The sequence below is a fragment of the Phragmites australis genome, chromosome 16, assembly GCF_958298935.1.
Source record: "Phragmites australis chromosome 16, lpPhrAust1.1, whole genome shotgun sequence".
Lineage (NCBI taxonomy): Eukaryota > Viridiplantae > Streptophyta > Magnoliopsida > Poales > Poaceae > Phragmites > Phragmites australis.
In genome coordinates this window covers 1,350,501-1,364,497 of record NC_084936.1, presented here as the reverse complement: position 1 = coordinate 1,364,497, position 13,997 = coordinate 1,350,501, and the positions used below count along the sequence as shown (strand labels likewise).

The window sequence follows — 13,997 nt, the reverse complement described above, 5'->3', positions numbered from 1 at the left end:
AGAAACTCAGTTCAATCTATCAAAATATATACAATTAATCAAATATTTTTTTCTATAAATATAATTCTGTTTAAGATGCTTCTCCATAGCATATATATATATATATATATATATATATATATATATATATATATATATATATATATATATATATATATATATATATATATATATATATATATATATATATATATATATATATATATATATATATATAAGGTAACAATCACACCTTAAGTGATTTTATTGTACTGGGGGCCATGCATGTTGACAGGTTCCGAAATTGTAAAATGCTACGTACTACTCCATGGGGTGTCATGCATGATACTGTGCAGGCATGCAACATTGCAATGCAGGTACTACTGTATCCCCAATTCGGATTTCGGGTGGAAACGCCCCAACTCTGCAAGAGTAGGTAAAGATGCATATCGGTAGAAAGTCTCATTTATAAGTGTAGTATAGTCGTAAAAGCTAATGGAGAAAATGGACATTACTTGGAAACGAAAAAAAGTTTACGTAAAGATGACTGACTCTCTGTTGTTATGTTTAACATTATCGCTGTTATGTTAGCATTATTTACTGAGAGAAAAAAAGGCAAGTTGAAGGAGTTGTACCCCATCTAGTAGACGATGGGTTATCAATCTTTCAGTATGCTGACTACATGATCTTATTTATGGAAGATGACATGAAAAATGTTAAGAATATAAAGCTTTTGCTTTGTGCTTTCGAGTAGCTTTTAGGGTTAAAAATAAAGTTCTATAAAAGTGAATTGTTTTATTTTGGGACGGCTCAAGACAAGGTCACCTAATATACTGACATATTTGGATGTGCAGTGGGTGAGTTACCTATACGGTACCTAGGAATCCTGATTCACTACCAAAAACTAAGAAACTCAGTTTGAAAAGGAGTTGAACAAAGAATAAAAAAAAGATTGAGTAGTTGAAAGACTAAGTACCTATCTGTGGGGTCAGATTGATACTTCGAAACTTAATTCTTAGTTGCCTACCCACATACTCCCTCCGTCTCATAATACATGACGTTTTAGTCTCTTTAACTTTATTCAAAATGCATGACGTTCTACCATTTCGAGACAACTTTACCCTATATTTTCCAGTTTTACCCCTCTATTAAGTCTCTCCTTTCCGGTGCAAATCTTATTTTTCAATCATGTTACATCATTATTACTCATAAATCAATGTACAATAAAAGAGGGTAAGACGATCATTTTAATATGTATATAATATGCGGCTCAGCTCTTATACAGGTAACAATCACACCTTAAGTGATTTTATTGTACTGGGGGCCATGCATGTTGACAGGTTCCGAAATTGTAAATGCTACGTACTATTCCATGGGGTGTCATGCATGATACTGTGAAGGCATGCAACATTGCAATGCAGGTACTACTGTATCCCCAATTCGGATTTCGGGTGGAAAGGCCCCAACTCTGCAAGAGTAGGTAAAGATGCATATCGGTAGAAAGTCTCATTTATAAGTGTAGTGTAGTCGTAAAAGCTAATGGAGAAAATGGACATTACTTGGAAACGAAAAAAAGTTTAAGTCAAGATGACTCACTCTCTGTTGTTATATTTAACATTGTCACTGATATGTTAGCATTATTTATTGAGAGAGAGAAAAGGCAAGTTGAAGGAGTTGTACCCCATCTAGTGGACGGTGGGTTATCAATTTTTCAGTATGCTGACTACATGATCTTATTTATGGAAGATGACATGAAAAATGCTAAGAATATGAAGTTTTTGCTTTGTGCTTTCAAGTAGCTTTTAAGGTTAAAAAAAGTTCTATAAAAGTGAATTATTTTATTTTGGGATGGTTCAAGACAAGGTCAACTAATATACTGACATATTTGGATGTGCAGTGGGCGAGTTACCTATACGGTACCTAGGAATCTTGATTCATTACCAAAAACTAAGAAACTCGATCTGGAAAGGAGTTGAATAAAGAATAAAAAAAAGATTGAGTAGTTGAAAGACTAAGTACCTATCTACAGGGTCAGATTGATACTTCGAAACCTAATTCTTAGTAGCCTACCCACATACTCCCTCCGTCTCATAATACATGACATTTTAGCCTCTTCAACTTTGTTCAAAATACATGACGTTCTACCATTTCGAGACAACTTTACCCTATATTTTCCAGTTTTACCCCTCCATTAAGTGTCTCCTTTCCAATGAAAATCTTATTTTTCAATCATATTACATCATTATTACTCATAAATCAATGTACAGTAAAGGAGGGTAAGATGATCATTTTACCTTTCACCTTAATACTTGGGCTCAAATCTAAAACGTCATGTATTGTGAGACGGAGGGAGTATATGATGTCTTTCTTCCAAATCTCACGCCGTATGTTAGAAAAGATTAATTATTTTTTATCAAGATTATATTGGCAAAGTAATGGCCAATAAAAGAAATACCATCTAGCGGAATGAAAAATCATGTGCAAACCCAAAGATCTGGGTAGATTAGAGATTAAGTACCTTGATATCCAAAATGCCTATCCCCTATGTAAGTGGTTGTACAATCTATTAACTGAGGATGAGAAGTAGCAAAATTTCTTCGAAACAAATATGAGCGGTGATCCTGCCGAGCACTTGTCTTGAAGTTATTTTCTTGATGTCTTTGTTGTCGTAGATGATGGAGACTATCAACTTGTACTTCAGAAGAAGAGCTTGAAGTATTATTCTCACCTTTTGATCATTGTCAATTGACATCAAACCTAGCTCATTGATCTCATTGACAAGAGTATTCAAATGTAAGTACATGTCATTAGCAATTTTATGAGTAAATTGTTTGATGCTATTGAGCTTAGTAACAAGCATATAATATTTCTCATTGCGTACATCCTTTATGCCTTCATATATTTCAATAAGATTATTTCAAACATTATGTGCAATGATGAGAGAATGAGTACGATTAAATTCATCAACATTTAAAGATAATAAAAGAATACACTTCCCCAATACATCTAATACACCAAACATCTAAATCTTTAGCTTGTAAATAACAAGCATGTGAATTTTTCAACAGAGGAAAGTGGAGCACTATGTGTATCCATCTCAACCCCAAACGTCACAACTCTAAGATGTTAAGCCTATCAAAAGCACGAGATTTGATACCAATTGTGAGCAACGGTAGCATCCTAAGATATGAGGGTGAATCAAGACACTTAGAAACATAAATCAAATTGGGTCTAAAAATTTCACAAGATAAATGTACATTAATTTCTATCTAAATATGCGTTAGGTTTATCTAGTATGTATACCCTATCGCTCAAGAGTATTGCGCCTATTTTAACAAGGTAAATTGCAAATATGTAAATACGGAAACGTAAATAAGGTATAGAGGCAGACTCGGCATAAGAAATTTTTATCCCGTAGTATCGATAGCATGAATGTCATCCCTAATCCATGTTGGAGCTATACGGTGAGATGTGCACAAACTAAGCACGGACTATCCGGTGGGTTGATCTTCAGTCTTCTGTACTTGCATTTTTCTATTAAAAAATGTTCTGGTGTTACCCTGTGTAGGTCACCGAACTACCCGATGAGGTAATCGGTCTTTTTCTTTTTTGTTAGAAATATTCCGATAAGTTCAATATACAGATCATCGAACTATCCGATGAGGTTATTAGCCTCTATACACAATACTTCGGTGAATGCAAACTTCTGAACTTTGGACTTCCTAGTGAGGTAAACTCTTATTCAATTTTTCTAATTCAATCAAACTTTGTTTCGACTACAGTAATTTCTTATGTATTGTATATATATGATCTACTAACATATATTCTTCATTAAAATCATAATAATAATATAATAAGATTATTTTCACTATAACAATTATATTATCTTAGTGTAACCAGAGAAGAGTTAATAAAACTCATTTAAAAAAATAGAGATTCTTGGCATGGGACCCATGCCACTTGGCAGCAGTTACAGTACTACGTTGGTGCAGTGATGGGAGCCTGCCGTGCTAGCTAGCTGTGTGTCCTGTCTCGAACCTCGCGACCTGTCAAGAACGAGGCCGATGGATCGTGGACCCGACCGGGCACATGCCGTGGGCGTGCGGTTGCGTCCACCACCGCCACCGGGCAGCAGCAGAGCACCGACGAACCAGGGGCAGGGAGCGCATGCATGGCCCCCGGAAACCGAGCGCTGCCTCTGCTGTCGATCGATCGCGGAGCCCCCAACGGCCAACGGCCCAGGAATTGATGAGCCGATCGATTGAAAACTTGGTTGACGGCGACCGACGCCGGCCGGCCACCGGCGGAGCACAACGCCCGATGCCGGCCGGACCAAAACATGCATGCACAGTTCCACGCTGGCGCTGCTAGCCGTCGTCTAGCCATACCCTGGCCCCGACCACTTCCCTATCCTATGCTAGGACTGGTCCTAGGATGCCTGCGGCACCAGCCTAGCATGTCAGGCGTAGCAGGAGTAACATCGTACTGCCTGAGACTGAGAGCAGCTGCACACTGTGCTGCCATGCCTGTTTGGATAAATCGTTTTCCGACGGTGCCTTGCGTGTAGTCCACTCGTTGGGCCGTGCTACAGCGTACCGTGCGCTATGGTCTATGGACATACACTCGTCTCTTGAATTTCCTCGATCCACTGGATCTGGTGCCGTCGAGATTTGGCGCCAAATCTCGACGTCGGTCACGTGGAGCTGCCTGCCTTTCCTTTTGTCTTCTCGGACGGACGGACGGACGGACTCTTCGGCGGTTTTGGCGCCAACGCCAGAGCGTTCATACGTTTTGGCGCCAAAAAAACGCAACCAGCCTGCGGGGTCAAAGATTCTCTCGTGTGTCCTCGTCGACCCTCCGCAGCTCTGCCCCTGCTCCTCCCGTGCTGTCATTTCCGGCGCTTCCTTTCTTCCCCGGGCCCGGCGGCGTGTCTGTCCTCGCTGCCACTAGCCGGCTCCTAGGGATTCACGCCCACTCGAAACCATAACGATTGTGGAGCAGCTCAGCTCGCAAAGGTGGATCTTATCTTGCTCACGTCGTCGCAGGAGATCTGCTGTAGAATCACTAGCAGCAGCACATCTCTTCCTCTGGTTTTTATTTGTTTTGTCAGAAACGCCAGGGGCTCTCTTTTGAAAGGAAAGTCCAGATTCGAGCAAACCAAACGCAGCAGGAAACAAATGGAATTATTTTTACAAACTAAGACTTGTGAAGGTAGTTTGCTCTGCTTTTTGATCCGTTTAATCTTCACAGAAATCCGGTAGATGAATCTCCCGGGGAAAGAACTGCACAGTAGCGTTGGGTCAGGTGTTGGATGTGACACGGCCGGTGTGCTGACGCGTAATGATTTCGCGACATCTTCACCTGAAATCATCCTGAATCATGGCGACATTTGTGGCTCCATGCCAAATCATGGCTCGCATTCATGCCGATCCACCGCCGACTCGCACGTCGCAACCTGGCCGGCTCTACGTGGCTCCGGTTGAGACTCGAGAGAGCACCAGCCGGCCTTTGAGCTCCAGCAGTGATAGCGGTAGCGGAAGAAGAGGAGCTCATCTACCTTTCTCTTCTTCGTCTTCCTCTTATTTTTTTTCTTTATTTTTCTCATCTATGATAAAAAATTATTTGAAGTTTTTATTGACTGCGAAGTAGAAGAAGAACTCGATCACCTTGGATCCGCCCTGAGTGACAGTGTAGTTCCTGATTAGAAAATCAACACGTCCTTGACTGTTTGAAACCGTGGAGAATAGCTTAACCGAGCCTAGGTTTGACTTGCAGTTTTCGGGGCCTGCTACGTATGGTTCAACGCAGCAAAGGGACCGGCCCCATGTTACCTGCTGGCATACGATGTCGCGGGACGATGCAGCCGCACGCCGTGGATCGCGGTGGTGCTGCGGCGCACGTCGTCGTCGATCGTGTCGGCCGGGCACCCCGGCACCATCGACGGTTGCATACTTGCACGGTTATCCTTAAAATGATTTATAAGTTGCCATAGCAGTTGAAACCACAGGCAAGTGAAATGATGTATTGATTGTTAAATTTAAAAGTCAAATATGGTAAACTAAGGGCACGGGAGGAGGACAGGACAGGACCGGACCGCCGACGAGGCACGCAGCTGCACGTCGTCGCGGTGCTGCGCCGCACGTCGTCGTGGATGGACTGGACTGGCGGGTGGGCTCGGTCTCCCCTCCTGCCCCGACCCCTGCGGCGCGGCGCGGCAACCAAATCGGAATCCAATCGAAGCAGATCTCCACAAGGAACAGAAAAGGCATATCGGATCGGAGCACGACGCCGGGACGACCGGCCGCGTCGTGCTCGCCCATGAACCAACCAACCAACCGGCATGCACTGATGCACGTACACGCCACCACAGGTACTGCACGCACGGCACCATACGAAACTATGATCGAATCTACTACACGCACGGTCCAATCCAATGGACCCGGAACCAAAGTGAACGTGGTTACATCTCATCCGATAATTGAGAAAATCACGTGATGGATGGGCTGCCTAGATCTCACTCATCTCGATCGCCATTAATGGCCGTCACGGTGCATGTCATGCACGATCTATTTCTATTCTTGGCGCCTTAAATTCATTCAATTCACCAGCGGATCCTTGCAAATCCAACAGTCAGGACCACCTGTTCCATTCATTGCTCCCCTCCGGGTACAACGTACGTACGCGCAGTATATACGTACGTAAGTACGTGCCATCGCGCGTTCGTTCTGAAATTCGTAACCGTTACCAAATTATCTTCGTACGAGTTCGCATTCGCACGTAATTCGTTTCAAATTTGCCAAACAGAATATCCTAATCCACCTTGCTCCGTACGACCTTGGTTAGGGTACACTACACTTAGTGTCTCAGCAGCCATGAGCCCATGATAGGCTGGCTACTTGGGCGTCCGTATTGATAAGGTGGATTCACACGGACTTGGAGTATCTTAGGAGACACTTAATATTTTATTGTCTGTAGCTTCATGTGAAAGATTATCTAAAACAATTTTTATATCTTTTCGTACTTTAACAAATTCTCATATTTCAATCTTCATTTAATAATATCTTATAATTAGCGGCATCTGAATATACACCTTTTCCCACATAAGCTCGTCCACCCTCTCCTCTTAACCACTCACCTTGTTCTCCTTCTCATCGACACATGCCCCCAACCTTATCCAAAGCAATGATCGTATCGGGATAATCCCTGACAGTAGTCTAGGGTATACTGGATGACGGGCGTGTTGATCCGTATTTTATATATGCGTGTATCAATCTAGACTCAATAACACCATGATTTATTTAGATTTAAATTTTATCAAGGTTCAGACTTTTAATGGGATAATAACCCCGTGATGTGTATTGTCTTATGAATTAAGGGAACTTGTTACATAATGTCTTCTCTATCTCTATAAACACGGACTTGACCCCTTTATATACCGGGGAAAAGATGCACAAACAAACAGATCGTATCAAACTCTGCGACGGACATGCCTATGACGAAGCCAACTACCCTTAGCACATCATGACATTAGATGGGTATGCATGTCCTGCTTTGATCATCCTGTACCATCACCGAACGCTGTCATACTCACATGTTAGACTATCCCGCAACATTAAATGCTATGAGACATGTCACTGCAATTCTACACCACTCCACGATCATGCCACACTCAAAAGTAAGTGGCTGGAGAAAGGAAAAACACTGAAATAGGCAATATTAAATGAGATTTGATCGTGTAGCTATGTATCTGCTCTGCGACCAGTGAGGATTGGTAGCAAGACCTAGTTGCGTAACCAGAGGGTTGGTCATACGAGCTTTGCCCTAGTCGTGCGGTGTGGCCGTTGTTTTGACAATACTTGCTACATGCTAGCACTTTGTGGCGCTGGACCTGTCACGTGGTGCACCTCCTTACCTATTACACCAACATACCACAAGTTCATATGCTCATTTTGTCCCTTCCAGCGACACCTTGAGGCTCTCCTTCACATCCGTCTCCTTTCACACAAAATTTGGCGGCGTCCACATCCAATAGCTTGACAACCTCGCGCATCTCGTCGTACAGCTTTAGAGGCACAGCCTGTCGATGTATCAAGAACCGGGGGTCCCTGAGTCTCGAGGCCCGGCCAGCCATCCGCCATATGGCGCCATCCCGCGAGGTCCCTCCTAAGGGATGAGAAAAGCTCGAGTCCCGAGAGAAGGTGCTCGGAGCCACAGTCAGTGGTTCCCAAACACCCCAGTTCCCCGATGATCCACGGAGTCTAAGTGCTGGGAAGAAAGTGCTCAGGTCGGTGCCTTGGTCATCCCCGAGCACCATAGTCCCTCGATGACCAGAAGAGCTAAAGTTCCGGGAGAGAGTGCTCGGGGCTGCGAGCAGCAGTCCCCGAGCACTCGGTTCCCCGAGGTTCCACACAAAGAGTGCTCGGGAGAGAGTTTTCGGGGCTGCATGTGGCGGCCCCCGAGCATTCGGTTCCCCGAAGGATCGTGCAAGAGTGCTCGGGGAGGTGAACAGTACCCCCCCCCCGAGCGCCCGGTACCCCGAAGACAAAGATAGGCATTCCCGGGAGAGAGTGCTCGGGGAGGTAAACAGTACCCCCCGAGCACTCGGTTCCTCGACGAACCAGAAAGGCCCCCGAGGGGCCCACCGATGAGGTGTCCACCAGTCAGAGGTCCGAGGCCGCATTTAATGAGCGTGCGTGGCCTGACAAATCCAACTGCTGCCGCCGCATCGTCAGTTCCAGCCATGTTTTGGCAGAGGGGCGTGGGCTATTAATTGCACGGGTCCCGTCCCGTATCACCAGTATCATCGCAAGGATCGCATTCCGTCTGCCGCCCTGCTTTGGTAGGGGAACAAGACAGGGCGGGCACGCTGGGTTGCTCTGCGGCTGCCCGTTGTGCCCTCTCCATGGCGCCCATTGCCAGGGCGTTTATGGTGACAGGTGACCGGGCGTGCGGCGTTTTTCCACCCTTCGGTCACTTCACCCAGAAGAAATGATGACGCCTTTCGCAGCGATGGCGTCTTGGAACTTGTGTCCCCCTCCTTCCCGTTCGGGGCATGTCGCAGCCGGCGAGTGCTTAAAAGAGCCGGTGGAACAGAGAAGAAGGGAGAGATTGCTGGATCAGTAGAAGAAACAGATAAGCCAGCGGGAGACCGTAAGCATCCAAGCATCAAGAACCGAACCATAGACGAACACAAAGCACCAGACCAGAGGATAGGTCCAGCCGAAGAACAGGGAGCCTCAAGCTCTTAGTTAGATCATATTTCTTGTAACCCGCAATATCCTTGAGGGACTTCCTCAGGACAGTTATTGCATCCATACAGGAGTAGGGTATTACGCCCCCGTGCGGCCCGAACCTGTCTAACCTCCGGTGCATTTACTTCTCTTTTGCACTAGGTTATCATCCCCCACCACCGGCCGTTGTATTTACTCTCATTCATTTCTCCGACGAACTTATTCAGGATCATTCATCCGGCCGAATCTCTAAAAAGGGGTCTCTCGGGATCCCTGCGACAGGAGTTAATCCTCCGACACAGCCGATCTGCTCCGCGAGCACAGGTCTATGCGCGTCCAAATTCCCCTCGAGAGCGGCGATTTTGTCACCATGATCGGAGATCTTGACGGCCCGCTGGAACAAAGATTTGGAGAGGAATTCACACTTGACGGATGTGAAAGTGAGTGAAGCCTCGAGTTGGAAGACCTCGTTGGCGATCTGGTAGTTGTGATGGTCCATTTGCTCGCGCTCATGGTCTCGATCGCAATTAGCGGTGTTGATCTAGACGAGGAGGTCGTCGATGATGTTGCTAGCATGCTTGAGGATGCCATAGGTGAGGGAGTGGAGGCCGATGATGACTTTTGGGAGGGTGAGGAGCTGGGTAGGAGCGAAGAAAGGGAAGCCTTTGGCTTAGATCCTCTTAAAGTGAGAGGATAGATGGTGACAAGAGTGTACAAGAGCGAACAACGGTTGGAGTATGGTATATGAGAGAGATGGCAGATATTACGATGAGAATGGTTTGCTCGTCAAAATTGTGGGTTGGATAGAGGCTCTACATAAAACCAAATTTTGACCATTTTGAATGAGGTGTGGGATAAAAGCTCTGTCGAGATGCTCTCTTGCACGGAAGCTACAAAACAGAGAGTCGGCCGGTCCATCAGGTATATAGATATGTACGGAATATTTGATGTCAGACTAGTACGTTATTTTGTCAGTTTCTTTTCAGACGTGCTTACACAAAAATTACACCATTTGCAACTCCAAATCCTTAAAGATGCCCTGCTTTGTCTTTACCATCATCCGTTCCATTCGATGAGATCCCAAGTGACATATCTGCAGTGGAAACAGCAGGATTAAGTAAAGCGAGGCGAAAATTAAAAGGGAGCATCGGAAGATTCAAAAGGAAAAGATGCCGGTCCATGTTTGCTGGTGCTCCGGAGCGGGCAGCGACAGCAACGCGACACGACGGGGCGGCAGCCGGCCAAGTGACCAAACTACCCTGGTGCGCCCCACGTCGTACCGGCCCGGTTGCGGCGTGGCCACTCAAGGGCATTTGCGTCAATTCGCGGGGGCAGCGGAGCTGAGGGACCGGAGTACGAGTAACCGCACCGGACGGGCCCACGCAGCTCCAACAGCCACCGCAGAGACAACTGCGATAGCCTGCCTCCTCGTTCGCCGTGCTTGCTGTACCTTGCCCGCCAGTATTTTGCTCAGTTTGTTTTATCGGTTTAATTTTTAAAACACCGGATAACACGGCCACATGCACACACGTAGATATTTATATAACATCTAATAAAAATAGAGATATGAAGCTTAAGGATTGAATCGACTCATTTCAGAGTTGAAGCATTGGAATTTCAGAGTGACACTTGTTGTGTAATGTAAACAAGCACTCTACAAGTAGTCCACTAGTTCAGGAACATTAGCTTTGTACTGCTAGTATTCAATACTCCGAGTAAGAATTTTTTTTTGCTTTTCTCAATAAGCTTGTCGATATTTAAATTTCAATGCATTCAAAATTTGGAATAAGTACTTCAGAGTTCAGATATATTAGGTTGATTAAAACAGCAACCAAAACTACTGACAAGAGAGAGAAAAAATCCACTCAATTAAGCCGGCCGTCAAGGAAACCCCCTCCACGTGGCGACCCACCTGGCTCCGTCGAGCCGCTGCATGTGCCTCCGCGGGGCCCACCGCCTCCCGCCCACCCCCCCTCCCGGTCTTAAATATGGCAAACACCCGTCCATTCCCACCGCCTCGCTCCGCATTGCAGTGCCAATTCCAGCTCAGTGCAGAGCAACAAGGCGAACAGAGCCAAGCGAGAAACCAACAAACCGCGGGCGATTCGGCCGAGAGAGGTTGACGCAAGAAGCGCGAGAGGTGGTCGATTCGAAGTTCTTGGGCGGGTGAAGCGAGGAGGCGGCCGGCGATGGAGTGGCTGGACGAGTACGAGAAGCTGGTGATCCGGATGAACACCCCGAGGGTGGTCATCGACAACGCGGTCTGCCCCACGGCGACGCTGGTCCAGGTGAGCCGCCGTCCGCCCTACGTTGTTCTTGGGCGGTGGTGGATTGCGAGGGGCGTGGCTGATTTTGGATGCGATTTGTGGTGCAGGTGGACAGCGCGAGGAAGAGAGGGGTGCTGCTCGAGGCGGTGCAGGTGCTCGCCGACCTCGATTTGTCCATCAACAAGGCCTACATCTCGTCGGACGGGCGGTGGTTCATGGACGTCTTCCACGTCACCGACCGCCTCGGCCGCAAGCTCACCGACGACAGCGTCATCACCTACATCGAGCAGGTAGGCGCCGTCCTCTCGCTTGTTTGGTTTACTGGTGCCGAGGCCTGGCCGGCGCAGTGGAGAAAGGAGCGGCCTTTTTCTGATGCGCGTTGCGTGGCGTGGTATGCAGTCGCTGGGGACGTGGAACGGCCCGGCGCGCCCGGCGGCGCTTGAGGGATTGACGGCTCTGGAGCTGACCGGCGCCGACCGCACGGGTCTCCTATCCGAGGTGTTCGCCGTGCTCGCCGACATGCAGTGCAGCGTCGTGGAAGCCCGGGCGTGGACGCACCGCGGCCGCCTCGCGTGCCTCGCCTTCCTCCGCGGCGAGGACGCAGACGCCGACCGGGTGGCCCGCATCCTGGCTCGCCTCGGCCACCTCCTCCGCGGGGACACCGAGACGCCCGGCGCCGTGGCCGCCGTACCCGCCGCCGCCGTCGCGCACGCCGACCGCCGCCTCCACCAGCTCATGTCCGCGGACCGCGACCACGAGCGCGCGTGCCCCACCCCGGCCGTCTCCGTCCAGAGCTGGGCGGAGCGCGGGTACTCGGTGGTCACCGTGCATTGCCGCGACCGGCCCAAGCTTTTCTTCGACGTTGTCTGCACGCTCAACGACATGGACTACGTCGTCTTCCACGGCACCGTTGACACCCCCGGCGACCAAGCGCGCCAGGTACACACCTTTTCTTACCACCAACCAAACGATTCCCGAATTGCGACATCTATTCTCGCGCCAAATTGGATTGTCAACTAATTGGTCGTTTCTTGCGCTCAGGAATTTTACATTCGACACGCCGACGGCAGCCCCATCCGCTCCGAGACAGAGAGGCTAAGAGTGTGCCAATGCCTTCAAGCCGCCATAGAACGGAGATCACTGGAGGTAATTACATGCTGATTCCTCTTTAATTTGATACACCAAATTGCAATTTTTGTATTGAAGGATGACACTAATGTGTTTGATTTTCTAATCTCCAGGGTGTGAGACTCGAACTGTGCACGCCGGACCGGCCAGGATTGCTGTCCGATGTCACGCGTACATTCCGGGAGAATGGCTTGCTTGTAGCTCAGGCCGAGGTGTCGACGAAGGGGGACTTGGCCTCCAACGTGTTCTATGTGACCGATGCTACCGGCAATGCGGTCGATCAAAGCGCCATTGACGCCGTCAGGGAGAGGGTTGGCATGGACTGCCTTGTTGCCAAGGAGGAACCCCGGCCGCAGCTCTACCAGAAGGCCGGGCCGGGTGACCGGGACAGCGTTGGCGGCATTGGGCTGGTCTACCTTGGCAACCTTGTGAAGAGGAACCTGTACAACCTTGGCTTGATCAAATCCTGCTCATAAGGCAGAATACCAAACAACTAAGAGGTCCAGGAAGGCACATAAAGTTCAGTCAGACAGTCACTTCATTCTTATGTGCTGTGGCAATGCCGATGGAGATACCCTGCTCGTTTCTTCTCTTCTGCAATCAACAGCATGCCATTGTTGTACATAGAAGACTCAGAAAGACAAGGAGAAGCTGCGAAAGGGGTGTGTATAGTGTCTGAAAGCTCAGACATGGCCCATTCAGATCCAGAAACAAAGAGAAGATCCAGGGGAAGAAGCCAGGATTGCACAGGAGGGGTAGGAAGGAACAGGGTGATAAATCCTAGCAGTAGAGAAGTGTAGCTATGTGCATAGACAAATTTGTTGCTGTTAGTAGTAGCACTAGTGTGTAGTGAGTGCATTCATACTGTCTTGTTATCTGTAATTCTGTACTGCACTGCTCTGCCTTCTTTGGCAAAGAAAATTCTTTGGGTTCATTAGCTTTGCTTTCTTTTTGTCTGCCTTGTGAATGTGCGATTGCTTTCCTGCTTTGCTGGTCTGTTGGATTTGGCTGAACCCTAGTACTCTGCCCAAATGTGGGTGATCTTGCTTTTCGTTCTTGGATCTGAAATGGTGCTTTTGATTAGGTGTAGCTTGCAAGGGAAACAAGGTGCTTGACTTGGGCCAGGGGAGAGTAACTGGTAATCACAGCAAGAGCCTATGCTGGGGCAGCTTAGGCTGCTCCTTTAGTGGAATGTCTGAGGTTGTAATGCAAGTGACTGACAACAATAAAGTTGTACTGCTACTACTAATAGTATGCGGGGTACTGACAGCTGCTAACACTGAGAAATGGGGAGAAAAATTATAATAGGAGCTTAGAAGATGGAAAAAGAATTACTACCTGCTTTAAGTCACCTGCTACTAGAAGTCGGGTTGAAACTTGGAACACCAAACTT

General features: G+C 47.5%; 1 protein-coding gene across 1 annotated transcript; it reads left to right on the top strand.

The window, feature by feature from the left end:
• The first annotated feature begins 11,237 nt into the window (after positions 1 to 11,237).
• Positions 11,238 to 13,538, top strand: LOC133894802 (ACT domain-containing protein ACR8-like). The gene is made up of 5 exons (XM_062334972.1): positions 11,238 to 11,497; positions 11,584 to 11,766; positions 11,876 to 12,415; positions 12,518 to 12,622; positions 12,718 to 13,538. The coding sequence occupies exons 1-5, from the start codon at positions 11,399 to 11,401 to the stop codon at positions 13,078 to 13,080; spliced, it is 1,290 nt and encodes a 429-aa protein (XP_062190956.1). The 5' UTR covers positions 11,238 to 11,398; the 3' UTR covers positions 13,081 to 13,538.
• Positions 13,539 to 13,997: the final 459 nt, after the last annotated feature.